Source organism: Corvus moneduloides, chromosome 34 (assembly GCF_009650955.1).
Source record: "Corvus moneduloides isolate bCorMon1 chromosome 34, bCorMon1.pri, whole genome shotgun sequence".
NCBI classification, from domain to species: domain Eukaryota; kingdom Metazoa; phylum Chordata; class Aves; order Passeriformes; family Corvidae; genus Corvus; species Corvus moneduloides.
The window spans coordinates 116,944-144,622 of record NC_045509.1 but is presented as its reverse complement, the minus strand read 5'-3'; the positions used below and the strand labels follow the sequence as shown (position 1 = coordinate 144,622).

The 27,679-nt window shown below is 59.6% G+C and overlaps 7 protein-coding genes, 1 long non-coding RNA gene and 1 other non-coding gene across 9 annotated transcripts; 4 read left to right on the top strand and 5 right to left on the bottom strand.

Annotated features, from left to right (window-relative positions):
- Nucleotides 1-632: 632 nt before the first annotated feature.
- Nucleotides 633-10,888, top strand: HNRNPUL2 (heterogeneous nuclear ribonucleoprotein U like 2). Its single transcript, XM_032094841.1, has 14 exons — nucleotides 633-1,285; nucleotides 3,337-3,466; nucleotides 4,098-4,174; nucleotides 4,584-4,723; nucleotides 5,132-5,222; nucleotides 5,325-5,437; nucleotides 5,943-6,209; nucleotides 6,491-6,613; nucleotides 6,944-7,072; nucleotides 7,632-7,800; nucleotides 8,393-8,593; nucleotides 9,694-9,779; nucleotides 10,033-10,140; nucleotides 10,778-10,888. Exons 1-14 carry the CDS (start codon nucleotides 667-669, stop codon nucleotides 10,844-10,846), a joined length of 2,322 nt encoding a protein of 773 aa, XP_031950732.1. The 5' UTR covers nucleotides 633-666; the 3' UTR covers nucleotides 10,847-10,888.
- A 2,749-nt stretch (nucleotides 10,889-13,637) lies between these two features.
- On the bottom strand, nucleotides 13,638-15,857 carry GNG3 (G protein subunit gamma 3). The gene is made up of 3 exons (XM_032094959.1): nucleotides 15,759-15,857; nucleotides 15,040-15,145; nucleotides 13,638-14,350 (listed from the first exon to the last, which is right to left on the bottom strand). The coding sequence occupies exons 2-3, from the start codon at nucleotides 15,136-15,138 to the stop codon at nucleotides 14,222-14,224; spliced, it is 228 nt and encodes a 75-aa protein (XP_031950850.1). The 5' UTR covers nucleotides 15,139-15,145; nucleotides 15,759-15,857; the 3' UTR covers nucleotides 13,638-14,221.
- A 540-nt stretch (nucleotides 15,858-16,397) lies between these two features.
- BSCL2 (BSCL2 lipid droplet biogenesis associated, seipin) lies at nucleotides 16,398-21,851 on the top strand. Its single transcript, XM_032094920.1, has 10 exons — nucleotides 16,398-16,474; nucleotides 17,622-17,884; nucleotides 18,421-18,502; nucleotides 18,959-19,102; nucleotides 19,511-19,645; nucleotides 19,947-20,044; nucleotides 20,797-20,932; nucleotides 21,014-21,059; nucleotides 21,442-21,507; nucleotides 21,624-21,851. The coding sequence occupies exons 2-10, from the start codon at nucleotides 17,670-17,672 to the stop codon at nucleotides 21,785-21,787; spliced, it is 1,086 nt and encodes a 361-aa protein (XP_031950811.1). The 5' UTR covers nucleotides 16,398-16,474; nucleotides 17,622-17,669; the 3' UTR covers nucleotides 21,788-21,851.
- A 313-nt stretch (nucleotides 21,852-22,164) lies between these two features.
- Nucleotides 22,165-24,651, top strand: UBXN1 (UBX domain protein 1). Its single transcript, XM_032094930.1, has 8 exons — nucleotides 22,165-22,280; nucleotides 22,464-22,517; nucleotides 22,617-22,742; nucleotides 23,106-23,249; nucleotides 23,645-23,696; nucleotides 23,823-23,906; nucleotides 23,992-24,211; nucleotides 24,547-24,651. The coding sequence occupies exons 1-8, from the start codon at nucleotides 22,201-22,203 to the stop codon at nucleotides 24,594-24,596; spliced, it is 810 nt and encodes a 269-aa protein (XP_031950821.1). The 5' UTR covers nucleotides 22,165-22,200; the 3' UTR covers nucleotides 24,597-24,651.
- A 42-nt stretch (nucleotides 24,652-24,693) lies between these two features.
- DMAC1 (distal membrane arm assembly complex 1) lies at nucleotides 24,694-25,314 on the bottom strand. Its single transcript, XM_032094958.1, has 2 exons — nucleotides 25,066-25,314; nucleotides 24,694-24,801 (listed from the first exon to the last, which is right to left on the bottom strand). Exons 1-2 carry the CDS (start codon nucleotides 25,286-25,288, stop codon nucleotides 24,734-24,736), a joined length of 291 nt encoding a protein of 96 aa, XP_031950849.1. The 5' UTR covers nucleotides 25,289-25,314; the 3' UTR covers nucleotides 24,694-24,733.
- LOC116437296 (ubiquinol-cytochrome-c reductase complex assembly factor 3-like) lies at nucleotides 25,311-25,838 on the bottom strand. The gene is made up of 2 exons (XM_032094956.1): nucleotides 25,678-25,838; nucleotides 25,311-25,603 (listed from the first exon to the last, which is right to left on the bottom strand). Exons 1-2 carry the CDS (start codon nucleotides 25,795-25,797, stop codon nucleotides 25,472-25,474), a joined length of 252 nt encoding a protein of 83 aa, XP_031950847.1. The 5' UTR covers nucleotides 25,798-25,838; the 3' UTR covers nucleotides 25,311-25,471.
- Nucleotides 25,839-26,154: 316 nt separating this feature from the next.
- LOC116437309 lies at nucleotides 26,155-27,430 on the bottom strand. Its single transcript, XR_004237238.1, has 2 exons — nucleotides 27,343-27,430; nucleotides 26,155-26,249 (listed from the first exon to the last, which is right to left on the bottom strand). It is a non-coding gene; the product is annotated as an uncharacterized LOC116437309 (long non-coding RNA).
- On the bottom strand, nucleotides 26,318-26,451 carry LOC116437342. Its single transcript, XR_004237259.1, has one exon. It is a non-coding gene; the product is annotated as a small nucleolar RNA SNORA57 (small nucleolar RNA).
- Nucleotides 26,782-27,668, top strand: C34H11orf98 (chromosome 34 C11orf98 homolog). Its single transcript, XM_032094957.1, has 4 exons — nucleotides 26,782-26,872; nucleotides 27,061-27,125; nucleotides 27,214-27,296; nucleotides 27,376-27,668. The coding sequence occupies exons 1-4, from the start codon at nucleotides 26,837-26,839 to the stop codon at nucleotides 27,492-27,494; spliced, it is 303 nt and encodes a 100-aa protein (XP_031950848.1). The 5' UTR covers nucleotides 26,782-26,836; the 3' UTR covers nucleotides 27,495-27,668.
- The last annotated feature ends 11 nt before the right edge of the window (nucleotides 27,669-27,679 follow it).

The following is a 27,679-nucleotide window of genomic DNA, read 5'->3' as shown; positions in this document are numbered from 1 at the left end:
GCTGGGCAGAACAGCGCGATCCGAACCAATCAGAAAATCCGAGCGGCTCGCGCGGGCCGCGCGCGGGGCGGGGGGGGCGAAGCCGCCGCCACACTCGCAGCGACCGTTGCGCACGTAGGTGGGGCTGAGGCGGGGGGGGGCAGCGCCATGAGGGGGGTGAGAAGGGGGATCCGCGCCTGCGCGCGGCGCGTGACGCGCTCCCCACGCATGCGCCGCGCGTGCGCGCCGCGGCGGCGGGGGCGGGGTTTTCGCTGGCGCGCAGGCGCGGCGCTTGCGCGGAGCGGCGGCGCGCGGCGCGAGGGGGGGCGCGGCGTCGGGCGGCGGCGGCGCAGGCGCGGCTGAGGCGGCGCCGGCGGCGGCGGGAGCGGGACGGGCCCGGCGATCGCTCCGCGCTCCGGCCGCCCCCACCCCGCGCCCCGAGCGGCGGCGGCGGCTCCCCCGCGGCCCCGCCTCGCGCTCTCGCTCTCTCTCCCCCCCCCCTTCTCCGCCCCCTTCCTTCCGCCCCTTCCCTCCCCCAGTCCCCGCCCCGCGGCCTCAGGGCCCGGCCCGGCCTCGCGCTCCGGCCTCGGCGCCGCCGCCTCAGCGCGCCCGCGCTTCCGCTTCCCTTCCCCCCCCGCCCCGTGTCCCCTTTCCCCCCCCCCCCCCCCCCCACACACCGGCCCCGCCATGGACGTGAAGCGGCTGAAGGTGACCGAGCTGCGGGCCGAGCTGGGCCGGCGCGGCCTGGACGCCCGCGGGCTGAAGGTGGAGCTGGCGCAGCGGCTGCAGGAGGCCCTGGACGCCGAGATGTTGGCGGCGGGGCCCGAGGAAGGCGGCGGCGGCGGCGGCGGCGGGGGAGGCCCGGCCGCGGCCTCGAGCTGCGGAGGGGAAGCGGGGCCGGCGGGAGGCCCGGGCGGGCGGCCCCACGGAGGGGATGAGGAGGAGGAGGAGGAGGAGGAAGAGGAGGAGGAAGAGGAAGAGGAGGAGGAGGAGGACGAGGAAGCGCTGCTGGCGGATGAGGACGAAGCGGCCGCCGCGGCCCCCGAGGCGGCCCCGGCCCAGCCCGGCCCCCCCGGGGAGGAGGAGGAGGAGGAGGAAGAGGAGGCGGCCCCGGCCGAGCCCGCGGGGTCGGAGCCGCTGCAGCCGCCGCAGGAGGAGGGAGCGGCGGCCGAGGCCGAGGCTGAAGGGGCCGAGGGAGGAGGCGGCGGCGGCGGCGGCGTGAACGGGGCCGAGCGGCCGCCGGAGGAGGCGCCCAGCGGGGACGAAGCGGCCGCGGCCGAGGCCAAGGAGGAGGAAGCGCAGGCGGGTGAGCGATGGGGGAGCCTCGGGAGGGACCCCCGGAACCGGGAAAAGAACCTCCGGAACCGGGAGAAGAACCGGGAAGGGGCCCCCAGATCATCGGGAAGGATCCCCGGGAGGGACTCCTCATCTCCTTCCCTCCCCCACATTCCCATTTCCCCCCCATAAATCCCAATTCCGGCCTCATCCCAGCCCCCCTATTCCCACATTTTGGTGGGAGGATCCCAAGGATTTTGGGGGGGGGATTTCTTCCGTCTGGGAAGGCCAAAATTTGGGATTAAATCTCATTCCCGCTGCCTCAGAGTTGGGATTGGAGCAGGAAAATCGGGATTTTGGGGAAAACGGGGGAAAATTGAGTTTGGAGTTTCTTTGGAGCTGCGGGTTGGGGGGAAAATCAATGGAATTACTGGAATTAATGAATTCCGAGTGTTTTGCTCTGGATTTTGGGAAAAGAGCCTGGATTGGGGGGGAAAGTCGGGGAAAATCCTGGGTTTTTAAGGAAAAAATCTGGGATGTGGGGAAAACTCAGGTTTTGGAGGGAAAGATCTTACTTTTTCTTAATTTGGGGGGGGAATATTCCTGATTTGGAGAGGAAAAGTGTTGTATTTGAAGGAGTAGTCCAGAGGGAAAGTGTTGGGAAAATCAGGGCGTTTTTTTAAGGAGAAATTGTGGTGTTTGGGAAAAGTTTAGGGATTTAGAGGGAACAATCCTCGTTTGGGGGTGGGAAGTCCTGGTTTCTGAGCGGAAGATTCTGGTTTTGAGGGAAAGAGCTTGATTTTTGAGGGGAAAATGTTGAGTTTTGAGGGGAAAATCCTGGATTTTGAGGGGAAAATCCTGATTTTGGAGAGATTAGTGGCAGGGATCATTCGGGGACAGGATTTTGTTGGGAATAAAGTGAAAGTATTCCTTTTTCTATCCCAAACTTCGATTTTTATGGGATAAAAGTTGAAAAATTCGTATTATGGGGTATTGGAAAAGTATTGGAACTTGTATTTTATGGAAATATTTCCAAGTTTTTGAGGTTTTGGGTTTGTTTTTTCTTTTTGGTTGAAGAAGTGAAAATTTGGGAAGTTTTGGTGTTTCCTTGGATTTTATTGTTGGATTTAACCAATTTTTAATTGGGATTATCTGGTTTTTAATTAACCAGCGGATTTTCATCCCAAATTTTTCCTTTTCCATGGAAAATCCCAGTGGAAATTTTCATTATTTAAGGACTTCAAGTATTTTTTGTAGGTATTTCTTTCACCTATTCCCACATTCCAGGTGGGAATTTCTGCTTCCCAGGGTTTAATTTTGGCCAGAAATCCCAATTTTCCACCGGTTTTGGGACGTTTGATCCCTTTGGATTCGTGTTTATGGGGAGGAGAAACAACAGGAAGGGTTTGGAGCATTTTTGGGGAAAAGATTGGGATTAAAACTGGGAAAATCCATTAAAAATGTTCAGTTTTCGTGGAATGTCTTGGTTTAGTTGATTCTTTAAGAAACAAATTGGAATTTTAGCCACGTTTTAAAACTTGGAAATTCTTATGGGATACATTGTTTAAATTCACTTCTAAGGAGAAAAATTGGAAGTTTAGCTACTTTTTTTGCACTTTAAAGGCTGGAAAATGCATTAAATCTGTAAAGATTTTAATGGAATGTCTCAGTTGAGGAAAAAAATTGTACTTTTTGCTAATTTTGGCCTCTAAAGGCAGGAAGATCTGTTAAAAGTCAAAAATTTTCATGGAGTGTCCCTGTTCAGTTGATTTTTTAAAGAGAAAAAAGTCTGCATTTTTACTACATTTCACCACTCTGAAAACCGGAAAAACCCAAAGTTTTCATGGAGTATCTTGGTTTAAGTCCCTTTTTGAGGAAAAAATTGGACTTCTAGCCACATTTCAACCTTGAAAGCCTGGGAAATCCATTAAAACTCCAAGGTCGCCTTGGAATAATTGGCTTTAAATCACTTTTTTAGCAGAATTTAGCACAATTTCCGCCACGTTTTCATCCTGGCAACGCCGGAGTTTTTCCCAGTTTATTTTTCCTTGGGAAAACCTGGAATTCGGGGCTGTTTTGCAGGGGATGAGGAGGAGAAATCCAAGGCGGCGGGGTCGGAGGGGGAGCGGCGCGGGGTGAAGCGGCTGCGGGACGAGAAGGACGAGCACGGCCGTGCCTACCACGAGTTCCGCGAGGAGGCCTACAACAGCCGGTGGGAATCCCGGAATTTTGGGAATTTTCTGGGAATTCTGGGGGGTTTGGGGTCTCAGAAATCGAGATCCCCAAGGGTTGGAGGGCCTGGGTCGCCCCAGAGGCTCTGCAGAGCTCCCGGAATCCGGGAATTTGCAGCTGGTGAGAGGGAATTCCGGGGATTTGGGGATTTTCGGGGGGTTTGGGGAGCCCTGAAGCCGCGATCCCAAAGGATCGAGGGCATTTCCAAAGTCGGCATCGCTCCCGAGATTCTGCAGAGCTGCCAAAATGAGGGAATTCCCGTGGATTTTGGGATTATTGAGGGGTTTGGAACCTCAAAAAACCAGGATCCCAAAGGATTGGAGAGCTTGGATCACTCCCCAGAGCTGGGATCACCCCTGAGACTCCCAAAATCAGGGAATTCCCAAGGATTTTGGGGTTTCCTGGGGGTTTGGGACCCCCAAAAACTGGGATCCCAAACACTGGAGAGCCTGGAAGTTTGGGAGCCACATAATTCCTGTGTATTTTGGGATTTTCTGGGAGTTTGGGGCCCCCAAAAATAATTCCCAGGGATTTTGGGATCCCCAGAAGTTTCTACCCCCTGGATTTGGGATTTCCCCTCCAGAATTTGGGCTTTTCCCCCCATCCCACAGATCCAAATCTCCGCCGCCACCAGAGGAGGAGCCGCCAGAGGGGGAAGAGGACGAGACCCTCGTGATCCTCGACACCTGTACGGGAATTTCAGGAAGTTTTGGGAATTTTCGGGAATTTCTGGGATGAATTGACAAACTTGTTTTGGGATTTGAGGTGTTTTTGGAGAATTTAGGGAAGGGGGGATGGATTTTGAACTGTATGGATGTTTTTGTGGGATTTGGGAATTTTTTGGGATGATTTGAGGGGGATTCGGCTCAACCCAAGGTGGGTTTCTGGAGAAGTTGAGGAGTTTTGGGATTTCAGGTGGGTTTGCCTCAATCCAAGGTGGATTTTTGGGACGATTTGAGCCATTTCTGCCGTTTTCGGATCCAAGGCCGCTCTGCCTCAATTCCAGCTGGAGTTTTAGGATAATTTAAGGGATTTTGGTGCCGATTTCATGGGCTTCGGCGGGGTTTGGGATGGGAATCAAGGAATTGTCTCCGCAGACACGTCGGACCTGCAGTTCCGGGCGAGCCGGGACCGTTACGGGGGGCAGCCGCTCTTCTCCGAGCGCTTCCCGGGGCTCTGGGCCGGCGCCCGCAGCACCCACGGCGTCACCCGGGGCCGCGTCTGCTTCCAGGCCAAGGTGGGCGACCCCGGGATCCGGGGGGAATTGGGAAAAGACTCCTTGGGATGGGGCTGGGGGAGCTGGGATTGACCGGGGAGTGGAGGGAGGGGGGTAGAGGGGGGCAAAAAGGGAATTTTGGGGCGGTTTTGGGGGGGTTGAGGGTTTCCTTGGGGGGTTTAGGGTCTTTTGGGGGGGATTTGAGGCATTTTTGGCTGGTTTTAGGACACTTTCCATGGGTTTTGGGGTCAATTTTAGGACTTTTGAGGGCATTTTGGGACCTTTTGGGATCTGTTTTAGGGGTTTTACGGTCGGTTTTAGGGGTTTTGTGCCTATTTTGGGGGGTTTTAGGCCTTTTAGGGCCGTTTAGAGATTTTTGCTGCCACTTTAGCCCTTTCCCTGCCCCAAATCCCGAATTTCCCCCTGCAGGTGACACAGAATCTCCCGATGAAGGAGGGCAGCTCCGAGGTGCCGCTGCTCCGGGTGGGCTGGTCCGTGGATTTCTCCCACTCCCAGCTGGGTGAGAGCTCCAAATCCACCCCAAAATCCCCAAATCCACCCCAAAATCTAACCCAAAATCCATTGGAATCCATCAAATCCCATTTGTTTTGCCCCGTTCCAGGCGAGGATGAGTTTTCCTATGGCTTCGATGGGCGGGGGCTGAAGGTGGAAAATGGGAAATTCGAGGAATTCGGGGAGAGCTTCGGGGAAAACGACGTCATCGGCTGCTTCGCGGTGAGGGAACAGGGGAAAATGGGAAAAAAATGGGAAAAACCTGGAAAAAACAGGGAAGACTGGGGGGAAACCTCAGAAAATGCTGAAAGCTTAGGGAAAATTAGGGGAAAATGTGGAAAAATTGGGGGAGAAGCCTAGGAAGATCAGGGAAAATTTGGAAAAATGGGGGGGGGAATGTGGAAAAATCAGGGAAAATTAAGAAAAAATCTGGAAAAATCAGGGAAAATTGGTGGAAAATGACAAAGGGGTGTTGCTAGGAGTGGGAAATGTGATCGCTTTTTCCCTAAATCTATGATGTCATTGGCTGCTTTTTGGTGAGGAAAACTGGGGGGGAAACCCTGGGAAAATCAGGAAAAATTTGAAAAATCGGGAAGAACCTGAAAAAATCGGGGAAAAAACTTGGAAAAATCAGGAAAAAGCCGTGAAATCTGGGAAAAGCCTCCGAGCAGCGTTGCCAGGAGCAGCAAACCTGCCGGCTTTTGCCCCAAATCCGCCGTTCCCGCAGGACTTCGAGGGCGCGGAGCTGGTGGAGCTGTCGTTCTCCAAGAACGGGCAGGATCTGGGCTCGGCGTTCCAGATCCCGAAGGATTCCCTGGGGGAGCGGGCGCTGCTGCCGCACGTGCTGTGCAAGGGCTGCGCTGTGGAGCTGAACTTCGGGCAGCGCCCGGAGCCGCCCGCGCCCGTCCCCGACGGCTTCGTCTTCATCCACGCGGTGCCGGCGCCGGAGCGCGTCCGGACCCCGCCGGGGCCCAAGAGCACCGAGGAGTGCGAGGTCAGCGGGAATGGGGTGGGAATGGCGCTGGGAATGGGGGGTGGGGCCCCATCCCGGTGGGAATGCCGGTCCCCTGTTGCTCTGGATGCGTTGGGAATCCTGGCTCAGCTCCCTTTGGATCCCTTGGGAATCCCAGTGTTGGTCCTTCCCCGTGGATCCGTTGTGAATCCCGGTGCTGCTGCTCCGCTGGGAGTCCTGGGCTGGGAATGCCGGTACTGAGCCTTCTCTGTGGGTCCACTGGGAATCCTGGTGTCCCATCCTGGAATTTCCGTCCCCCCCAGGTGCTGCTCATGGTGGGGCTCCCGGGCTCTGGGAAGACGCAGTGGGCACAGAAACATTCCCAGGAAAACCGAGACAAGCGCTACAACATCCTGGGCACCGAGAGGGTCCTGCACCAGCTCAGGGTCAGCGGGGAGATGTCCCGGGAATTGGGGGTGGGAATGGTGGGATGGACTGGGAATAATGGGGTGGGATGGGGGTTCTGGGGTGGGGATGGGATGGGAATGGTGGGGTGGGTGGATGGGATAAATGGGATGGGATCCTTGGGGTGGCATGGGGTAATGGGATGGAATGAGATTTCGGGGATTTTTGGGATTTCTGGGATTTCCAGAGATCTCTCCAGGCTCTCCCCCCTCTCTGAGGCCGCTCCAGCTCCTCCTGCTGGGCTCAAACCCTTGGGATCCCCCCGGAGCTCCCCCAGCCCCTTCCCTGCCCTCATTCCCGATTCCCGGCAGACGCGGGGGCCGGAGCCGGAGGAGTTGGACGCCAAGAGCCGGGAGCTGCTGACTCAGCAGGCGGCGCAGTGCCTTAGCAAGCTGGTGCAGATCGCCCCCCGCGCCCGCCGCAACTTCATCCTCGACCAGGTATCCCGGGACAGCCAGATCCCGGGAACGCAGCCCAGAAAGCCGGGAAACCGCCCCCAAAAACGAGATAGAACCACCCCAAGAGCCACCCCAGGAATCTGGAATAATCACCTCAAAAATCTCCTCTAAAAATGCACATTTTGTCCTCGACCACGTGTCCTGGGAAAGCCCGAAATCCCAGATAACCACCCCCAAAAATTCCCGTTTCATCAACCCCCAAAATCCCAGGAAAATTCCCCTAAAAAAATCCTTGGGAAACACCACACAACTTCCCCCCCAAAAATCCTCATTTCATCCTCAGCTGGCTATCCTAGGAGAGCCCAAAATCCCGGATGAGCACCCCAAAAACCCAGGATAACCCCCCCCCAAAAATCCCTGGAAATCCACCCCCGCCAAATCCCATTTCATCCTCGACCAGGCATCCTTGGAAAACTCAAAAGTCCGGGCTCACCGCCCCGAAAGTTCTCATGGCAGAGCTCAAATCCCCGTCCCAGCCCTCGCAGTGGCCGTGTTTTCCCCACATTCCCGGTTTTCCCCACATTCCCGGTTTTCCCCCCAGTGCAACGTCTACAACTCGGGGCAGCGCCGGAAGCTCTCGGCCTTCAAGGGCTTTTCCCGGAAAGTCGTGGTCATCGTCCCGCCGGAGCCGGAGTGGGAGCAGCGCCTGGAGCAGCGCCGCGAGGCCGAGGGCGACGACGTCCCCGAGTCCGTCATGCTCGAGATGAAAGGTGGGGAAAAACGGGAAGGAAAAACATGGAAAACGATGAGAAAACTGTGGAAGAACCGTGTGGAAAATGAGGGGAAAAACGTGGAGTTTTCTCCTTTTTTGGGATTTGTGGAAGGGTTTTTTTCCCTGGAAGCGACCCAGAAAATTGTGGAATTTTTCTTTTTTTTTTTTTTTGGGACTCACGGCATGGATTTTTCCCAGGAAAATTCTGGGATTTTCCCTTGTTTAGGGCTCACAGAGGGGATGTTTTTCCTGGAAGGAACTCTTTGAGTTTTCCCTTTTTTTGGGACTCAGGCGTGGATTTTTTGTGGGTAAATTTTGGAATTTTGGGTTTGGGATGGGTGTGGATTTTTCCACGACTTCTTCCCATTTTTTGGGACTCAGCGCTGTTTTTTCCCAGGTAAACTGTGGAATTTCCCATTGTTTTGGGGCTCACAGAGGGGATTTTTTCCTGGCTTTTGGTGCTTACACCTGGGGTTTTCCCCTCTTTTTTGGACTCACGGTGCCGCTTTTTTTTTTGCGTCGATTCTGGCTGGATTTTTGTTTTTATTTTCCCATTTTTGGGCTGATTTTCCCCGGGGTTTTTCCCACAGCCAACTACTCGATCCCGGAGAAGAGCGAGTACGTGGACGAGGTGCTGTTCGGGGAGCTGGGCCGGGACGAGGCGCAGCCGCTGGTGCTGCGCTGGAAGGAGGAGGCGCGGAAGCTGCTGCCGCCCTCGGAGAAGCGCGGGAACCGCCGCAACAACCGCAACAAGCGCAACCGGCAGAACCGCAACCGCGGCCAGGGATACGGTCAGGGGCAAACGGGGGGAAAAACGGGGCTAAAAGGGGGAAAAATGGGATCTGGGAACCGCCAGAGTAACGGCAACCGCAGCCAGGGGGAAACGGGGGAAAAACGGGGCTGAAAGGGGGAAAAATGGGATCTGGGAACCGCCAGAGTAACGGCAACCGCAGCCAGGGGGAAACGGGGGAAAAACGGGGCTGAAAGGGGGAAAAATGGGATCTGGGAACCGCCAGAGTAACCGTAACCGCGGCCAGGGATATGGTCACGGGCAAACGGGGGGGAAATGGGTAAAATTGGGATTTGGGGAGGGAAAAGCAAGGGAGAAATGGGATAGGGGGATGTGGAGAGGGAACAGAGGGATTTGGGATGGATTTGGGAGGGGATTTTGGGCTGGATTTTACGGGATTTTTGATGGGACACAGGGATTTTGGGGCGGAATACCGGGGTGGGATTTGGGCTGGGTTTTATGGGATTTAGGATGGGTTTGGGATGGGACTTGGGGTGGGATTTGGGATGGATTTGGAATGGGTTTGGGATACAGGGGTGGGATTTGGGATGGGATTTTGGGGTGGGATTTGGGATGGATTTGGGATACAGGGGTGGGATTTGGGATGGGATTTGGGATACAGGGATGGGATTTGGGATGGATTTGGGATGGATTTGGGATACAGGGGTGGGATTTGGGATGGGATTTGGGATGGATTTGGGATGGATTTGGGATACAGGGGTGGGATTTTGGGGTGGGATTTGGGATGGATTTGGGATACAGGGGTGGGATTTGGGGTGGGATTTGGGATGGATTTGGGATGGATTTGGGATACAGGGGTGGGATTTGGGATGGGATTTGGGATGGATTTGGGATACAGGGGTGGGATTTTGGGGTGGGATTTGGGATGGATTTGGGATACAGGGGTGGGATTTGGGGTGGGATTTGGGATGGATTTGGGATACAGGGGTGGGATTTGGGGTGGGATTTTGGGGTGGGATTTGGGATGGATTTGGGATAGGATACCGGGATTTTGGCTGGGATCCTGGGCCGGATTCGGGCTGGATTTCGGGGAGCATTCCCGTCCTCCCGCCCTGATCCGGCCCCGTTCCCGTCCCGCAGTGGGGGGGCAGCGCCGGGGCTACGACAGCCGCGTGTACGGGGGCCAGCAGCAGCCGCAGTACTGGGGGCAGCCCGGCAACCGCGGGGTGAGCGCCAAGGGGGCCTCGGGCCCTGCCGGGGAGCCCGGGCTTCCTGTGCCTCCGGGGCATTCCGGGGCATTCCGGGCGTTGCTGGGGTGGTTTGGGGCCATTTCCCACTTCCTGCTGCTTCCCGGGCACCTCCCGGCCGCTTCCTGACCAATTCCTGGCACTTCTGGGTCATTTCCGGGTCATTTCCTGGCCGCTTCCCGCCGGTCTGAACTGGTTTTTACCGGTTCTAACCGGTCTCCCCCTCTCCCAGGGCTACCGGAACTTCTACGAGCGCTACCGGGGCTACGACGATCGGTTCTACGGCCGCGACTACGACTACAACAGATACCGCGACTACTACCGGCAGTACAACCGCGAGGTGGGGCTGGGCTTAAACGGGGCTCAGGCTGGGCTTAAACTGGGGTTAAACTGGGGTTAAACTGGGATTAGGCTGGGCTTAAACTGGGGTTTACACCGGGGTTAAACTGGGATTAGGCTGGGCTTAAACTGGGGTTTACACCGGGGTTAAACTGGGATTAGGCTGGGCTTAAACTGGGATTTATACCGGGGTTAAACTGGGATTAGGCTGGGTTTAAACTGGGATTTATACCGGGGTTAAACTGGGATTTACACTGGGGTTAAACTGGGATTTACACCGGGGTTAAACTGAGATTAGGCTGGGGTTAAACTGGGGTTTACACCGGGGTTGTTACAGGATTACTTCAGGTTGTAAAACCCAGAAATTGCTGATTTTAATGGGAATTTTGGGCTGGAATTGGGGGAATTGGTGAGTTTTATTATTGGGGTTCAACCTCTCCATCCCTCCCAGTTTAACCAGTAAGACCCTTCCCAGTTTACTCCCAGTTGTAAAAGCAGGGAATAACGGATTTTAATGGGAATTTTGGGGTGAAACCTGGGGGTTTTGGGGTAAACAGGACAGGGGTGGATTTGGGGTTTTATTACTGCGATTCAGCCTCCCAGTGCCTCCCAGTTTAACCAGTTTAACCCTCCCCCAGTGGCAGAACTACTACCAGGACAGAGACCGGTACTACAGGAACTACTACGGCTACCAGGGGTACCGGTGAACCCCGGCCGCGGCGGCCAATCCCAAAAAGATTCCCAGAAAATTTTGGGGAGGGGGTGGAGGGGTGGGGGGGAGGGGAAAAAGGGGGAAAAAGAAATGGGGAGGGGGGGAGGGGTTGGAAAAAAAAAAAAAGGGGGAGGGGGGAGGGGAAAAGAAAAAAAAACAACAAAAAAAAAGAGGGGGGAAAAAGGAAAAAAAAACAAAAAAAAAAAAAGATGGAAAATGTAAATTTTTTTTTTTTAAAGTTTGTTGAAAGAATTTTGTTGTAATTGTATAAAAAAAAAAAAAGAGGGAAAAATTCCACGTTTCGGCGGTGGGGGAGGGGCGGGGGGGTCCCCAAAAACCGGGCACGCCCCTCCCCCCACCCCCAGCCCAGTGGGGGAGGGGCGGGAAGTGGCAGATTTGGGGGGAAAAATGGGAAAATTTTCCTTGCTGGGAAGCTTTGGGGGTTGGGGGAGGGGTTTTGGGGGAAAAAAGTGGGAAAAGGGGCAAGAAATTCCCCCCAAATCTTCTCCTCCCCCCGTTCCCCTTAATTAAATTTCCCTGGAAAATGCTGGAATTGTTTTGGGGAGATTTGGAAGGAATTTGATGAATTTTGGGGGAATTCCCAGGGAAAAGGGGGGGGTTGGGCACTGGGGAGACCCTGAATCCTCCCCTCCCCCCTCAGGGGGTCCTTAATTACTGTTAATGAGGGGTTTTTCATTAATTAATTAATCTTAATGGGGGGCCCTTCATTAATTGCATTAATTAGGGTTCATTAATGAGGGTCCCTCATTAATGGGGGCTCCTTAATTAGCAGGGAACCCCCATTAATTAACGGGGCTCTCAATAATGGATTTTTTTTCCTTTAATTTTGGGGCTTTTTGGGGGGAATATGGGATTTTTTGGGGTTGCTTTTTGGGGCATTTTTGGGAAAATTTGGGAGTTTTTATTCTTTTGTTTGGGGGATTTTTAATTTGGTTTTTTTGTAATTTTGTTCTTTTGGGGTTTTTTTTTGTTGTTTCTTTGGGATTTGGGGATTTTTTTCCTCCCTCCTCCCCCACCCCCTTTCCCAACCCCCAGCGTGAGAAACCCTCCCCAAAAAAACCCCAAAATTGGGATTTTTGGGGGGGGGAGGGGGCGGCGCTGCTGCCACTTTTGGAGTTTTTCGGGTCCTTTTTAAATAAAACAAAAATGCCCAAAAAAAAAAAAAAATTCCTTAAACCCAAAATAACCACAAAAATCCATTAAAAAATTCCCTTTTTTCCCCTGGTTTTGGGGATAATTCCCAGCCCCTCCCCCGGCTGTTTTTCACCGCATTTCTCCTCTTTTTGGTGGTCGTTTCTTCCGTTTTTTGGGGTCTAAAATGACAGAAAAATCCCAATTCCGACGCCGCTGCCCCCCGGGTCCGTTGTAGTCGCGGCCGCAGGTGGGGGAGGGGTGAGCTTGACCCCGACCTTGACCCTGTGACCCCCCCCGACCCCTCCCCCCAGGCCGTGTAGGGCGGTTTTGTCCCTTTTTAGAAATAAAGAAAATTCGCTTGAGCCCAGGGGAGCCTCAGTTTGTGTCTTTGTGGGGGTTAAAACTGGGCTTGGGGGAGGCTTGGAGGGGTTAAAGCTGGGTCTGGGGGGCGGTTAACTGGGTTTAGAGGAGGTTGGGGGTTTAAACTCGGTCCAGGCACTGGTTTTGGGGCTTAAACCTGGGTTTGGGGGCTCAAACCTCGATCTGGATCTTGTTACTGGGCTTAAACCTGGTTATGGGGCTTAAACATGGTCTTGAGTGCGAACCTGGGCCTGGTTTAAAGGATTTGGAGCTGGGCTTGATTTTGGGGCCTGGGTTGGGGGTCCTGGGGGTTTTTGGGGGCCTGGATTAAGGGGGCAGGGCCTCGGCTTAGGCCTGGGCCTGGTTTCAGGCCTTGAGCCTGACTGGGGGTCCGGACCCGGTCCTGGGCCTATTTGCAAGGCTGTTGTGGAGCCCAAGGACTTTAAGGTGGAACGCAGCAATTAAAATATAAATTAAATAATCACTTAAAGATTTAATTACTTTATTTCGTTTCTACGCAGCCCGGGCCTGCTCCGAGGCCTCAGGCATGGGTCCGGTTGCCATGGCAACAAGAGGGTTGTGGGTGCCGCCATCTTGGATGCGGTGACATGGCGGGGAGGGGGGGATTAGAGAGCGGGTGCTCCTCCGCCGCTCCCCCCGAGCGTTCTTGGAGGTCCCGCGTGGGCGTGGGGGGGTCCCTCGTGGGCCGGAGGCGTCCCAAAGACCCCCCCGTGGGCCCCTTTTTCCTTCCGCCGCCATTTTGGAGGCGGGCGCGGAGGTCGCGCCGCGCGCCGCCATTTTGGGCGCTGGGAGGCGCCATCTTGGCGCCGGCGCTGGCGCCGGGCGCATGCGCGGGGTGCGAGCGGCGCCCCGGGGCGGCCGGGGGTGGCGCCCTGCTGGCCGCGGGGCCCTCAGGGCTCTCCTGGAGATCTTCCTCCTTTTTTCTTCCTCCTCCTCCTCCCTTCTTCCTCTTTCCCATTAATCCTCCCCTTTTTCCTCCTTCCTTTTCCTCCTCCTCCCTCCTCTTCCTCCCTTTTCCCCTTTTCTTCCCATTTCCTCCTTCCCCCCCTTTCCCTTCCTCCCATTCCTCTTCCCCCAAATCCCAAATTCCTCTCTCTGCCCCCTCCCCCTTTCCCGGCTCCCTCTGGGGATCTCCCGATCCCCCCAACTCCAAATTCTCCCCCACCCCCAAATTGTCTCTTCTGCCCCCAATTTTGGGGACCCCACCCTCCCATCCCCTTTTATTGCGGGACCCCCAAAAAGGGCCCTGGTTCCGTCTGTGCCGCCAAGTGTTTATTTGGGGAGGGGGACACACCAGGGACCCCCCAAAATTGGGAGAACCCCCCCTTTTAACCCCCACCCGAGGCTTTAGGGGTCCATTAGAGCCTAAATTTGGGTGCAGGTCGGTGTTGGAGGAGAGGAACCCCGAGAATTTGGGGTGAGGGGAGGTGAGAGATGAGGAATTTTGGGGGTTGTCCTAAAGTTTGGGGGTCCCCATTTTGAGGAAGGGGTGGGGAGTGACGGGGGGGAATCTGGGGGTGATTTTAGGGGGAGGGGGTCTCCCCTTCCCCCCATTCCAGAACCTTCCCTGAGTCCATCCTTGAAGCCTTTTTGGGGTTGGGGGACCCCAAAACCCCCTTAACCCCCCTAATTCCAGAGCTGGGACCTCCCCAAGGCTTTTTTGGGGGGTCCCCAATTTATGGGGGGGGTCCTTGCCATGGGGGAAACCCCAAAACCCCCAAAGCAACCCCACCCCCCTCTTTTTGCTCCTCATTTTTGGGGTGAAATCGGCCCTAAATGGTGCGGGGGTGCCTCAAAATGTGAGGGGGAGGTCCCCCAAATTTTGGGGGGGAGTCTAGAGGAGGGCACAGAAGAATTTTTTCTCGCGGAAAGGATTCTCCGAGGTGGGGACCGGGGTCAGCAGCGGATCCTCGCAGGCGTGCGCCTCGCAGTAACTCAGCAGCTCCGCCGCCGCCTTGGACACCTGGCGCAGGGAAAAACGGGGTCAGGGACCCCAAAAACACAACTGGAACCCCCAAAAGCACAACTGGAACCCCCAAAACCACCCTGGAACCACAAGAACACACCTTGAATCCCCAAATCCACCCCTGGAACCCAGAATCCAACTCTGGAACCCCCCAAACCACCCCCTGAATTCCTGAATTCCATCCTGAAATCCCAAATGCGCCTTTTGAATTCCCCAAACCACACCTGGAACTCCCAAATTCAACATCTGAGCCCCCAGAAACACCACTGAGTCCCCCCCCACAACTGTGAAATCCTAAAAATGCACCTGGAGCCCCCCCCCAAACACCCCCCGAGTTCCTAAATCCAACCTGGAACCCCAAAATTCGACCTCAAAATCCTAAATCCTCAAACCTCAAAATCCAACCTGGGAGCCCCCAGAAATCCCCCTGTAAACCCCAACTCCAACAACCCCTGAAATCCCAAATCCACCCCCGGAACCTCAAATTCAACCCTCAAATCCCAAATCCTGCCCTTACCCCTCCTTTTACCCCCCAACCACCCCCAAATCCCCTTTTTACCCCCCCAAACCTCCTTTAACTCCTCCCAAACCCCTCTAAATCCCCATTTTACCCTCAAAATTCTCATTTTACCCCCCCCCCCGAATCCACTTTTAACCCCCCAAATCCCCTTTTTACCCCCCCGGACCTTCACCCGGCACAGGCTGGCCTCGATCTTCAGCTGCTCCACCATTTTCCGGGCTTGGCCCACGCTCAGGGTGCTGCTGGGGGGGGGCTCGCCCTTCATGGGGGGGCTGCGGGGGTACCCCAAAATTTGGGACCCCCCCAAAACCCAAAAACCCCACAAAAAATAAAAAAACCCGAACAAAATCCCCAAGAAAAATGAGGTTCCCCCCCTGAAAAAAACCCTCTCCCCCAAAATCCTCCCCTAAACCTTCGAATTTCCCCCCCAACCCCAAAATTCTCGGCTGAACCCCCACAAAAATCCCAAATTTTCACCCCAAATTCCCCCCTCATTTCCCCCCCCCCGATAAAATCCCCCTCCAAATCCTCCCAGGACCCCAAATCCCCCCAAGTCCCTCCCACAATCCTCCCCTAAACCCCAAATTCTCCCCCCCAAATCCTCCCCCCTCATCCTGACGCCCCCAAACCCACCCCAAATCCACCCCCGGACCCCAAAAATCGACCCCCAAATTCTCATTTTTGCCTTCCCCCTCCCAAATCCCAAATTTCCTTTGCCCCCTCCCCAAAATCTCCCCCAAAATCCTCCCCAAATCCTCCTCCCCCCATCCTTCCCCCCCCTTTTCTCCCCGTTTTTCTCCAAAATCCCCAATTTTTTTTGTCCCCCCCAATCCCCCTCCCCCCGCCCCCAGGACCCCCCAAAATCCCCCCGCGCCCCTCCCCCACCTCTGCAGGACCCGCGGCCGCTCCGGTCCCGGCGATGCTCGGAGGGGGCGGGGCCTGGGGAGTGGGGGAGGGGAGGGGGCCACGCCCCTCCCCCACCGCGCCCCCTCCTTTCCCCCTCCCCAATTTGGGGGGTCAAAAATCCCCTCCCCCCACCTCAAAAAATGGGGGGATTGCGCAGGGTGGGGGAAGGGGAGGCTCAGGGGGACCCCCTCCCAAATGTTGATCCCCCTAATCCTTCCAGCCCCCCCCTAAATCGCCCCAAATGGCCCCAAAAAATCCCCCCAGGACCCCTCAAACCCCTCATGGACCCCCTAAATCCCACCTTGGACCCCCAAAGTTCCCCCCCAAATTCCCCCACGACCCCCTCCCTTTCTTAGACATCACCAGGACCCCCCAAAACCCCCCCAGGACCCCAGAAGCCCCTCCAGGAGCCCTCCCAAGGCTCCTCAGACCCCCAAAATCCCCCCGGGACCCCCAAAAGCCCCCCAAGCCCCCCAGTTGCCATGGAGACGGGGCGGGGCCGGCGGGGCCGCAGTGGGCGGGGCCAGCGCGGGCGGGCCCGCAATGGGCGGGGCTGGGGGCGGGGCCAAGCCGGGAGGGACGGGGCCAAGCCCGCGATTGACCAATGAGATTGGGAGGGCGTGGCTTGGAGCCGGAAGCGGCGAGCCCGGGGGCGTGGCCAGGGCGTGGCGGGAAGCGGGAGGTGCCGGCACTCGGTAAGGGCGCAAGAGGCCCCAAAACCCCCCAAAATTACCCCAAAAATCGACCCCAAAACCCCAAAAATCGCCTTAAAAAAAATCTAGAATCCCATTCGGGACCCCCGAAATCCCCTCGGCACCCCCCACATCCCTCAAAATCTCCTCAGAAACTCCTCCGGGACCCCTAAAATCCTCTCCGCAACCCCGAAAATCTCCCCAAATCGCCCCAAAATTCCGCCTAAACCCCCTCTTGGACCTCCAAAACTCAACCGGTCCCCCGAAAATCTCCCAAACTCTCCCCCAGATCCCCCCGGGACCCTGAAAACCCCTAGGGCATCCCTAAAATCGCCCCAAATCTCCCGAAAATCCCCGAAAATCTCTCAACCCCCTGCCCCAAATCCTCTCCGGGACCCCAAAAACTCCCCCAGGACCCCTAAACCCTCGAGTTCCCCCAGATTTTGGGGCTGGGGAGGGAATTTTGGGGGTCCTCCAGAGATTTTAGGGCTGGGGACGGAATTTTGGGAATCCCCTACAAACTTTGGGACGGGGGCGGGGGGGGGGGTGTGGAATTTTGGGGTTGTCCCACACATTTAAGGTTTCCCCATAAATTTTGGGACTCCTCCACAGATTTTGGGGTTGAGGAGCGGGGGGAATTTTGGGGTTCCCCCATAAATTGCGGGGCTGCTCTCGGGGCGGGGGTGGGACTGAGGGCCCGCCCCTCCCCCCATTACCTCTCCCCTTCTTCCCGCGGCCCCTCCCCCTCCCCTGGGGCTCCCTCCCCTCCCCCACCCCACGCCGGGAGCTTTGGGGGCGCCCCAGAGACTTCGAGGGTTCCCCGTAGATTTCAGGCTGAGGAGGGAGTTGTGGGGCGTTCAGGCGTTCCCACAGATTTTAGGGTCTCCCCATAAATTTTGGGAATCTCCCACAGATTTTGGGATCGGAGGGGGGGATTTTTTTGGGGTTGCCCCATCGATTTCAGGAGCTCCCCATAGATTTCGGGGTTGGAGTTGGATTTTGGGGCTGCCCCCCCAGATTTGGAGTTATCCCATAAATTTTGGGCTCCCCTCCCCCCCCACCCAGATTTCGGGGCTGCTCGGGGGGGGGGGGAGGGGGGGTGTGGCTGGGGTTCTCCCCTCCCCCCGTAACCTCTCCCCTTCTTCCGCAGCTCCTCCCATGGGGTTCCCCCCCCGTCCCTCCCCTCCCCCGCTCCGGGATGGCTCCGGGGGGGTTCTCGGCCGCCCCTCCCCCCCCGCTCCTCACCTGGGGGGCTCAGCTGGGCCGGGGGGCGCGGCGGGCGCTGCTGCGGGGGGGGCTGGGGCTGAGCCTGGCGCTGCTCCTGCTCTGGGCCTCGCTCTTCCTCTACGGCTCCTTCTACTGGGCCTACCTGCCCGCGGCCGCCGTGCTGCGACCGCTGCACCTGGCCTTCAGGTGGGCGGGGGGCTCGGGGGGCTCGGGGGGCTCGGGGGGCTCGGGGCATGGGGACCCTCCCCGTTCTATGGCCGTGATTTGCACTGGGGACCGGGTTCGGGTGGGGCTGGGGGGGTCCAGGTGTGTCCAGGTGTGCCCGGGTGGGGCTTTTGGGGTGGTTCTTGGGGGCTCTGGGGGGCTCCCAGGGGTTGGGGGGGGTCCTGGGGAGTTTGGGAGTTCAGGGGGGGTTTGGGGGATGTGGGAACCTAAAAAGGAAATCCTAAACCAATGTCCTGTAGGGTGCCCTGAGCACCTGGTTCAGGCGTGTCCAGGTGTGGCCGGGGGGGTTTTGGGGAGGTTTGGGGGGAGTTTGGGGTGAGGGGGGGATGAGTGACCCTAAAATAATCCCCTAAAAAAAATGGTGAAAAAATTCCCATTGGGTTTCCTGAGCACACCTGGGCCAGGGGGGTTTGGGGGTTTTAGGGGGTGGGGGATTGGGGTATTTGGGGGTTTGGACCCTGATTCCCCAGCCCTGACCCCTTTTTTGGCCCCCCCAGGTCGGACTGTGACAGCCCCGGCCCCGAGCTCTGCTCCTTCCCCTCGGCCAATGTGTCCCTGCTGGGGGAGCACCGCGAGAAGGTGCCTGAATGTCCCAAAATCTGGGGGGGGATTTGGGGCTGGGGGTGCTTAAAAATATCCTAAAGATGGGGGAGGGAGGTGGGGCCAAAATGTCCTGAAAATATCCTAAAAAATGGGGGAATGTGGGGCTAAAATATCCCAAAAATTTGGGGAATTTGGGGCTGGGTGGACCCAAAAATACCCTAAAAAAATTGGGGAATTCGGGGCCATAACATCCTAAAAATATCCTTAAAATATGGGGGGGATTCAGCGCCAAAATATCCCCAAAATTTCGGGGAATTCGGGGCCGGAGGAGTCCTAAAAACACCCTTAAAAAAAATTGGGGATTTTGGAACCAAAATACCCTGAAAATACGAGGAATTTGGGGTTGGGGGATGCGAAACTACCCTAAAGAAAAAGGGGAAATGTTGGGGGGGGGGGTTTGGGGTGGTTCCGGAGCTGTGGGGCTGCCCCCAGGTGCTGCTCTACGGGCAGCTCTACCGGATCTCGCTGGAGCTGGAGCTGCCGGAGTCGCCGGTGAACCGCGAGCTCGGCATGTTCATGGTGACCCTCACCTGCTACGGGGCCGGCGGCCGCCCCTTGGCCACGGCCGCGCGCTCGGTGCGGCCCCACGGGGACCTGCGGGGCTGCCAGTGGGGCTGGGGGGACCCTGTGGGGCTGGGCAGGCTCCAGGGTGGGATTTGGGGGAGATTTGGGGTGGATTCGAGGTGTCTGGAGTGGGATTTGGGGGTGGGGAGGGGGGTTCAGTGGGGTTTGGGGTCTGGGGTGGGATTTGGGGTGGAATTTGAAGGGTCTGGGGTAGACTTTAGGGAGATTTGGGGTGGGATTTAAGCTCTCGGGTGGATTTGGGGGGATTTGAGAGCTCCAGGGTAGAACTTGAAGCCTCTGGAATTGGATTTGAGGTTTCTGGGTTGGGATTTCGGGGAATTCTGTGGATTTGGGGTGGATTTGGGGTGGATTTGGGGTGGATTTGGGGGAATTTAGCCCCGTTTGCCCCTCTCCCCCCAGGCCATGCTGCACTACCGCTCGCGGCTGCTCCGGGCCCTGCACACCGCAGCCTTCGCCGGCCTCTTCCTCAGCGGCTTCGCCGAGCAGAGCCAGACCCTGGAGCTGGAGCTGATGGGGCGCTACCGCGAGGACCCCGTGGGTCTGGGGGGCCCCAGAGGGGGCTTGGGGGTCCCAGGGGGGTTTTAGGAGGTCCCATGGGGGTTTGGGGGGGTACCAGTGGGGTTTGGGGGGTCCTAGAGGGGCCTGGGGGCTTCTGGAGGGATCCCAGGGGGTCCCAGGAGGGGCTTTGGGGGTTCCCAGAGGGTTTTGGGGTGTCCCAGCAGGGTCTGGGGGGTCCTGGGGTATTTTCAAGGGGGGGTTTGGGGTGTTTTGGCAGGTCCCAGGGTATGTTGGGGGGGGTCCCAGGGTCTCTGAGGCCCTGGTGCCCCCTCCCCAGTACACCCCGACCGTGGGGGCGTTCGTGGAGATCCGGAGCCGGCGGGTGCAGCTCTACGGGGCGCGGCTCAGGGTGCACGCGCACTTCAGCGGGCTCAGGTGGGTGGGGAGGGGTCCCCAGGGGTCCTGACCCCCCAGCGGGACCCCAAACCCCACAGCTCAGGCCCAGCCCCTGCCCTGTGTGTGTCACACACACCTGTCCCTGTGCCCCCGGTGTCACACCTGTCACACCTATCCCTGTCACACCTGTCCCCGGTGTCACACACACCTGTCCCTGGTGTCACACACACCTGTCCCTGTCCCTGGTGTCACACACACCTGTCCCCGGTGTCACACACACCTGTCCCTGTCCCCGGTGTCACACACACCTGTCCCCGGTGTCACACACACCTGTCCCTGTCCCCGGTGTCACACACACCTGTCCCTGGTGTCACACACACCTGTCCCTGGTGTCACACACACCTGTCCCTGTCCCCGGTGTCACACACACCTGTCCCCGGTGTCACACACACCTGTCCCTGGTGTCACACACACCTGTCCCTGTCCCCGGTGTCACACACACCTGTCCCTGGTGTCACACACACCTGTCCCTGGTGTCACACACACCTGTCCCTGTCCCTGGTGTCACACACACCTGTCCCTGGTGTCACACACACCTGTCCCCGGTGTCACACACACCTGTCCCTGGTGTCACACACACCTGTCCCCGGTGTCACACACACCTGTCCCTGTCCCCGGTGTCACACACACCTGTCCCTTTCACACCTGTCGCACCCGTCCCTGTCCCACCTGTCCCTGTCCCCAGTGTCCCCCAGTGTCCCCAGTGTCCCACCTGTCCCCCCCCATGCCAGGTACCTGCTCTACCACTTCCCGCTGACCTCGGCCGTGCTGGGCGTGGCCGGGAACTGGACGCTGCTGGCGCTGCTGACCCTCGGGGGGTACCTGCAGTGGGGGAGGGGCACCCGCCGGCCCCGCCCCCCCCCGCAGGTGAGCCCGGGCGGGGGGAGGGGCGCTGGGGGGTCCCGCCCCCCACCTGAGCTCACCTGTGCCCCTCCCCCACCCCCACAGGACGCGCGGAGCGAGGGAGGAGCCCCCGGGGAGGGGGAGGGGACAGGTGAGAGGGGCGGGGGAGGGGCTGGGGGGGAATTTGGGAGGATTTTTGGGGGGATTTCTCGGGGAGATCTTGGGGACGATTGGGGGGGGGGTCTTGAGATTTTGGAGACGATTTTAAGGAGATTTTGGGGGGTTTTGGGAAGATTTGGTGAGGGTTTTGGGGAGGTTTTAGGGGAGATTTTGAAGAGTTTTTGGATTTGGGGGGAATTTGGGGATTTTGAGGAGATTTTGAGGGCAGATTTTAAGGAGATTTTTGGGAAGATTCTGGAAGGATTTTGGGGAAATTTGGGGGGACTTCGAGGAGATTTTGGGAGGATTTTGGGGAGATTTTTGGGTGGATTTTGGAAGGGTTCAAGGTGATTTTTCCCCTCCCCTACCCCCAGATCTTTCAGCCTCTCCCCAAAATTCAGAGGAACCCGAAGTCGTGGGAGCCTCCGAGCCGAGCGAAGGTGGGGGAGGGGCAGCACCCCAAAAACTCCAAAATTCTGTCTGGAGGTGGGGAGGTTTGGGGTGGGGAAGGGGCCCAAATTTGGTGCTGGGGGTGCTGACAGCCCCTCTCCCCCAGGCCCACCCCTGCTCAGCGCTGCCAACGCCGCCCCCAAGGAGGAGGAGGAGGAGGAAGAGGAGGAGGAGGAGGGGCAGGAGGAAGAGGGGGTCACCCCCACACCCCACCCCCACCTTCCGGACAGCCCCTCCCCCCGCCAGCGCCATGTCTGCTCCAGCTCCTGAACCTCCCCAAATTTTGGAGGACACCAATAAAGGCTTTGACTCTCACCCCCAACCCCCAAAAAGAGCTTGGTGTTGGTTTTTTTTTACGGGGGGAGGGGAATTGGGGGGTGGGAGACTCTTGGGGCCCCTCAAATCTCCCCCAGACCCTCCCAGGACCCCTCCAGATCCTCCAACCCACCCCAAACCCCCCCCACCCAGTCAGCCCAAGGAACATCTGGGCCCAGTTCAAGAATTTTGTGGGCTTTTTTGGGTGTTTTGGTTGGGTTTTGGGGTCACTTTAGGGCAATTTTTGGGGTCGTGCCGGAACTCGCTCACGCCCGGCGCACTCGCGCCGTGTTTTGTCCCTTCTCGGCCGCCATCGCCGCCGCCGAGACCACGTGATTCAACCACGTGACACGACGCCCGGCGCCGCCATGATGGCGGCGGGCAGCGGGGCCGGGCCCGGCCAGGCCTTGGAGACGCTGCTGGAAATGGGCTTCGGTGCCCGGCGCGCGTGAGAGCGGGGACACCGCGGGGACAACCGCGGACAGCTGGGGGGCACCGGGGGAGGGGTTCTCATCTTGCCCGGGGGGTGCCCGGTAGCTCCGGTAACGGGAGAGGGGCCGGGAATGGGGCCCTGGGGATATTGGGGGGCCCGGGGTTTTGGGGGGCCCCGGTGACTCCCCCGGTCCCGCAGGGCGAAGGCGCTGGCGCTGACCGGGAACCGCGGAGTGGAACCGGCCATGGACTGGTGAGGGCGGGGACCCCCAAAATCCCCCCCGGGACTCCCCAAATCCTCCCCCCAATTTCTGGGGACCCCCCTGAGCCCCGTGTCCCCCCTCCCCCCAAGGCTGGTGGCTCACGAGGACGACCCCGACTCGGACTCGGACCCCGAAATCCCCCCGGATTTAGGGGGGCTCCCCTCAATCTTGGGGGCGCCCCGGCAGCCGCCGGCGGAGGAGGACGAGACCCAGAAGTGAATTTGGGGGGGGACTGGGGGGGAATTTGGGAGCTCGGGGGATAAATTTGGGGGTTCAAAGGGAGAATCTGAAGGTTCGGGAGGAAAATTTGGGGGTTCGGGGGGAATTTGGGGGGTTCAAGGGGAAATTTTTGAGATCTAAGGGGGGAATTCTACGGGCTCGGGGGGGAACTGGGGATTCAAGGGGGGATTTAGGGGCATTAAGAGGGAAATGTAGAGGTTCAAGGGGGGAAATTTGGGGGCTCGGGAGGGGGGGTTTCCCAGGATTTTGGGGTTCAGGGGAGGTCTGGGGGATTCCCCCCGGGGTTTTGGGGATCGGGGCGGTTCAGGGGGGTACCCCTGAGTTTTGGGGCCCCCCAGGCTCCTGACGGAGGCGGGGCAGGAGCGGGAGCGGCGGCGCCGGGGGCAGGAGCTGGCGAAGCTCCGGGAATGGCGCCGGGACGAGGAGCGGCGCCGGGCGGCCGAGGAGCGGCGGCGGGACAGGGCCGAAGAGCGCGCGGCTCGGTGAGGGGACGGCCCCAAAATCTGTTGGAAAAAAACCCCAAAATTCTCGCGAAATCCCAGTTTTCCCTCGGGACTTTTCCCATTAAAAACCGCGGGAGGGGCTGAGTCCTCCGAGCCGCCAGGGGGCGCCAAAGCCGCGGGAGGTGCCCTCATGAATCCTGGCGGGACCCGAGGAGGTTTTGGGGGGCCCAAAAACCCCTCAGGACCTCCTCAAATTTTGGGGACCCCCACAACCTCCCACCCTTAAACCTTTGAGGACGATCACCAAGCCCTCAAAGCTCGGGGGGTTTCCCCAACTCCCCCACCCAGAGGACCGGGGACCCTCTAAAATATGGGGACCCCCAAACTTTTGGGGAACGTGCCCAAAATGTTGGGATTCTCCCCTGTTCCCCCAGGCAGAGAGTGCGGGAGAAGATTGAGCGGGACAAGGCGGAGCGAGCGCAAAGGGTGAGAGGGATCCCAAAGGAGATTCCAAAAGACTGGGGGGGATCCCGACGGGGTTTTGGGGATCCCAGAAGGATCCAATGAGATCCAGCCCCACCGGCATCCAACAGATTCCCCTCCCTCCTCCAGTTTGCCCCTGTCACCCCAGAGCCGCCCCCGGTGACCCTCCAGGAGCCGCCGGCACCGCGGGAATACGACCAGTGCCGGATCCAGGTACGGATTGTGGGGATCCCTCGGGATTCCGGGCGGTCCCGAGGGGATCCTGAGGGATCCTGACCTTCCCCCGCCCCTTGCCAAGGTCCGGCTGCCGGACGGACGGGCGCTGACCCAGAGCTTTCGGGCGCGGGAGCCGCTGGCGGCCGTGCGGCTCTTTGTGGAGCTGCACCGGGACACGGCGGGCACTGGGAGCGGCGGGAACGGGGAGCCCCGGAGCCCCCCGGAGCCTTTCAGCCTCCGCACAGCCTTTCCCCGGCGCCTCTTCACCGAGGAGGACATGGAGAAACCCCTGCAGGAGCTGGGTGAGGCAGCTGCGGGGTGCTGAGCAGGTTTGGGGGGGCTTCGGGGCATTTGGGAGGCCTTGGTAGATTTAGGGGAAGGTTGGGGTTGAAAAGGCTCCTCAGAGGATGAAAGAGGGTTTGGGGAGTTTGGGTTCAGAGGGAGTTTGGGGGGTCAGAAGGGGTCTTTTGGAGGGGTGTCACTATTTGAGGGATTCCCAGAAAATCTGGGCGGGTCCTGAGCAGGTTTGGGGTGATTCAGGGCTTCCAGGGGGGAACTTCTGTGGGGTTTTAGGGTAATTTCAGGACTTTAGGAGATCTTTTTGGGAGTCCCAACGTGTGTCCTCCCTCCCTTCTAGGTCTGGTCCCCTCTGCCGTCGTCATCGTGGCCAAGAAAGAAGGGAGCTGAGGGGGAGACACCCCCAAACCTCCCCCAAACCCAAATAAACCCGAGCTGTGCCCCCTCCCTTTGTCCTGTCCTGTGTCCTCCTCCCGAAAACCACAACTGGGGGGCTCCGAGCAGCTTTATTGGGGCGCGGCCCCCCCTTAGGGCTCCCTCCGGCGCTGCTTTCCCATGGGGTCGGCGAGGATGATGATGCCCCAGGCCCCCACACCTGCGGGGGGAGACCTGGCGGTCACCTGGGGGCCCTTCCCCACCCCGCACCCCGACCCTGAGCCCCCTCCCCATCCCCTGAAGGTCCGGACCCCCTCGTTGCCATGGCAACCCCGAATCCCGTCCCTCCCCAACCCCAGACCCGCCCCCATTCTCTCCCCACCTCGTTACCATGGGAAACCCCCACATCCTTCCCTCATGGCGACCCCCGCGCCCCCTCCCCGTTATTCTCCCCCCGTTATTCCCGCGCCCCCCCTTCCCTCACCGGCGGCGAAGATGATCTGGGCGAGGGCGCCCATGGAGGGGGGGACGCCCTTTCTCATGGTGCTTCGCGGCCCTTGGTAGATCCAGATGGCGGCCATCAGCAGCCCCGCGCCGCTCAGCAAGCGGCAGCTCCAGCAGCCGCTCAACAGCGGGCGCGGCGAGGCCGAACCGGGCCCCGGCACCGAGACCGCGCCCGGTGCGGCCTCCGCGCCCGGCGGGGACATGGCAGCACCAGGAGAGGCGCCGGAAGTGTCCGTGGTTTATAACAGTCCGGGCGCGAGCGCAACCGCGCATAACAGTTCCGTGTGCAACCGCGCCAAGCGCGGAAGGTTCCGGGGGGGGGGGGGGGGGGGCGGTCACCGGGAAACGGTGACTGAGGGGCTCCCGGTGGTCTCCCGGTGTTGGCGTCACTTCCGCCACGGCACCCGACGCTGCGCCACGTTGTCGTCGGTCTCGGCCGCCTCGCGCAGCGCCGCCATGATCAGCTCATTGTGGCGCCGCCGCTGCGATAAACTCGCGGAGTCCGCCCCGGGCTGCACCTGCCGAACGGGGAAAACGGGGAGATCACGGCCAGTCCCGGCCCCGAGGCTTCCCCACCGCCCCCTCCCCGTACCTTCAGCGTCTGCTGCCGGTCCTGCTCACCCCCCGCCATCGCCACCCACAGCAGCAGCCCCAGCGCTACCGGGACGGCGCCGCGGACGAGCGCCACAGGCCAGCGCGGGTCCACCGCCATCGCCTCCGTCCCGCCGCGGCCGCTCCGCCCTTTCCGGGGCCGCTCTGGCCCGCGTGGAACCATAGAGACGGATGCTGGGAGGACCGGGAATCCTCCTCCCCCCGCCACGGTGATCATAGAGACAGCGGCTTGGAGGACCGGAAACCCTCCTCGCTGTTTCCGGGGCCGCTCTGGCCCGCGGGGATAATCGAGACGCCGGCTGGGAGGACCTGCGCATCCCAGCCTCACGGGCGGACCGGGGGGATGGATCCCCCTCGACTGCCGGGAACGGGGTCACGGAGCGGCCCCTGCGCGGGGAAGGGGACGGAGAACCCCAGCCCCGGGACGCGCTGCTACCGAAAGAAGACACGAGATCAATGTGGTTCAGAGAGATTTATTAGCGATTTTAAGTCCAAAACCAGCCCGTCTGCCGCCGGCGCAGTCCCGCGACGTTCCCCGTCCTTCAGCGGACCCTGCGGAGCAGAAAACGGCGGTTAAGCGGCGGCCCCGTGCGTTTCGGAGCTCCCGGGGCGCGCCACGGCCTTGTCCCGGCGTGTGAGGGTGGGACCGGCGGACGCGACCGCCGGCACCGAAGACTTCGCGCCGGTCGCTGCTTTCCCTCCGCACATCACAGACCCCGGCACGGGGCCGCCAGGGCCCGCCAAGAACGGGAGGATCGTCTCTGTGTTTCCCGCCCCGTTTTAGTCCCGATCCCACGCACAAAGACCGAAGCAGCACCCACCACTCCGAACGCCGAAAGACGAAGCAATGGCGTCTCGCCTCCTTTTATATATCCCACTTGTGGGCGGGTCCGCTGCGCTTTCGACCAATCAGAGACAGCAGCGCGCGCCCACCAACCAATAAAAGCCCTTTAAAAAGAAAGGGCGCGGCCTAACTGAATTTATAATATGGGCGAGGCTTCCGCCACAGCAGCCAATCAGAAGCCGCCCCGCGCGGGGATGGACCAATGATATTCACAGGAGGGACGCAAGAGGCGGGGTTCAGTGACCGGAAGTGAAGCCAAACCGGAAGTTGTGCCCGGCGCACACGTGGGGGCGCAATGGGGATCGGGGGCAAAATCAACCGGCCCCGAACGGTGACCGGGGCGCCTGGGGGGGCCTGGGGGGCCCAGGAGGAGCTCGAGGAGGGTCCCCGTGGCAGGGAGAGGCCCGGGGGTGGCGGGAGTCCCGGTAACCGGCACCGGGCGGTCTTAGGGTTTGGAGAGGGGGCTCCGGTAATCGCCGGTCCAGGTGTCCTCCCGGTGATCCCCGTTCTTCCCCGCAGGAGCTGCGCAAGAAGCTCTTCAAGCGGCGGCGGGAGCTGGCGCGGGGGCGGCGGCAGAAGCGGCGGTGAGCGCTCCCCCCCCCCCGGTGTCCCCTCGGTGTCGCCGCCGGTGCCGGTGACTGAGGCAGGGTCTCGGGGGGCTCTCCGATGCAGGTCGGTCTCGTCGGTGCCGGCCCCGCTCTGGGGGAAGCGGCGGCGGAAGGAGCTGAAGCGGCTGCGGGGGGCGGCCAAGAGGGGTGAGCACCGGGGGGAGGGGACCGGGAGGGACACCGGGGGTCGTACCTGGCCTTTGACCCCCTCCCGGTGTGTCCCCAGCGCTGGAGGCGGCCGTGACCGAAGCGAAGAGGCCGCAGAAGGAGAAGGAGACCGGGACGGGGACAGGGGACAGCGGCGGCGACGTGGAGATGGCGGAGGTGGCACCGGGACCGGAGTGACCCCTCCGGTGCCACCAGTTCATCCAGCTGGCGTCACCTGTCCCTCCCCGGTGTCCCCAACACGTCACCACTGTCCCGTCGCTGTTCCCGGTGTCCCCGACATGTCACCAGTGTCCCCAGGCGCTGTCCCCAGTCCCCCACCAGTGTCCCCAGCAATAAACTCGCTCTCCTCTGTCCCCGTGTCT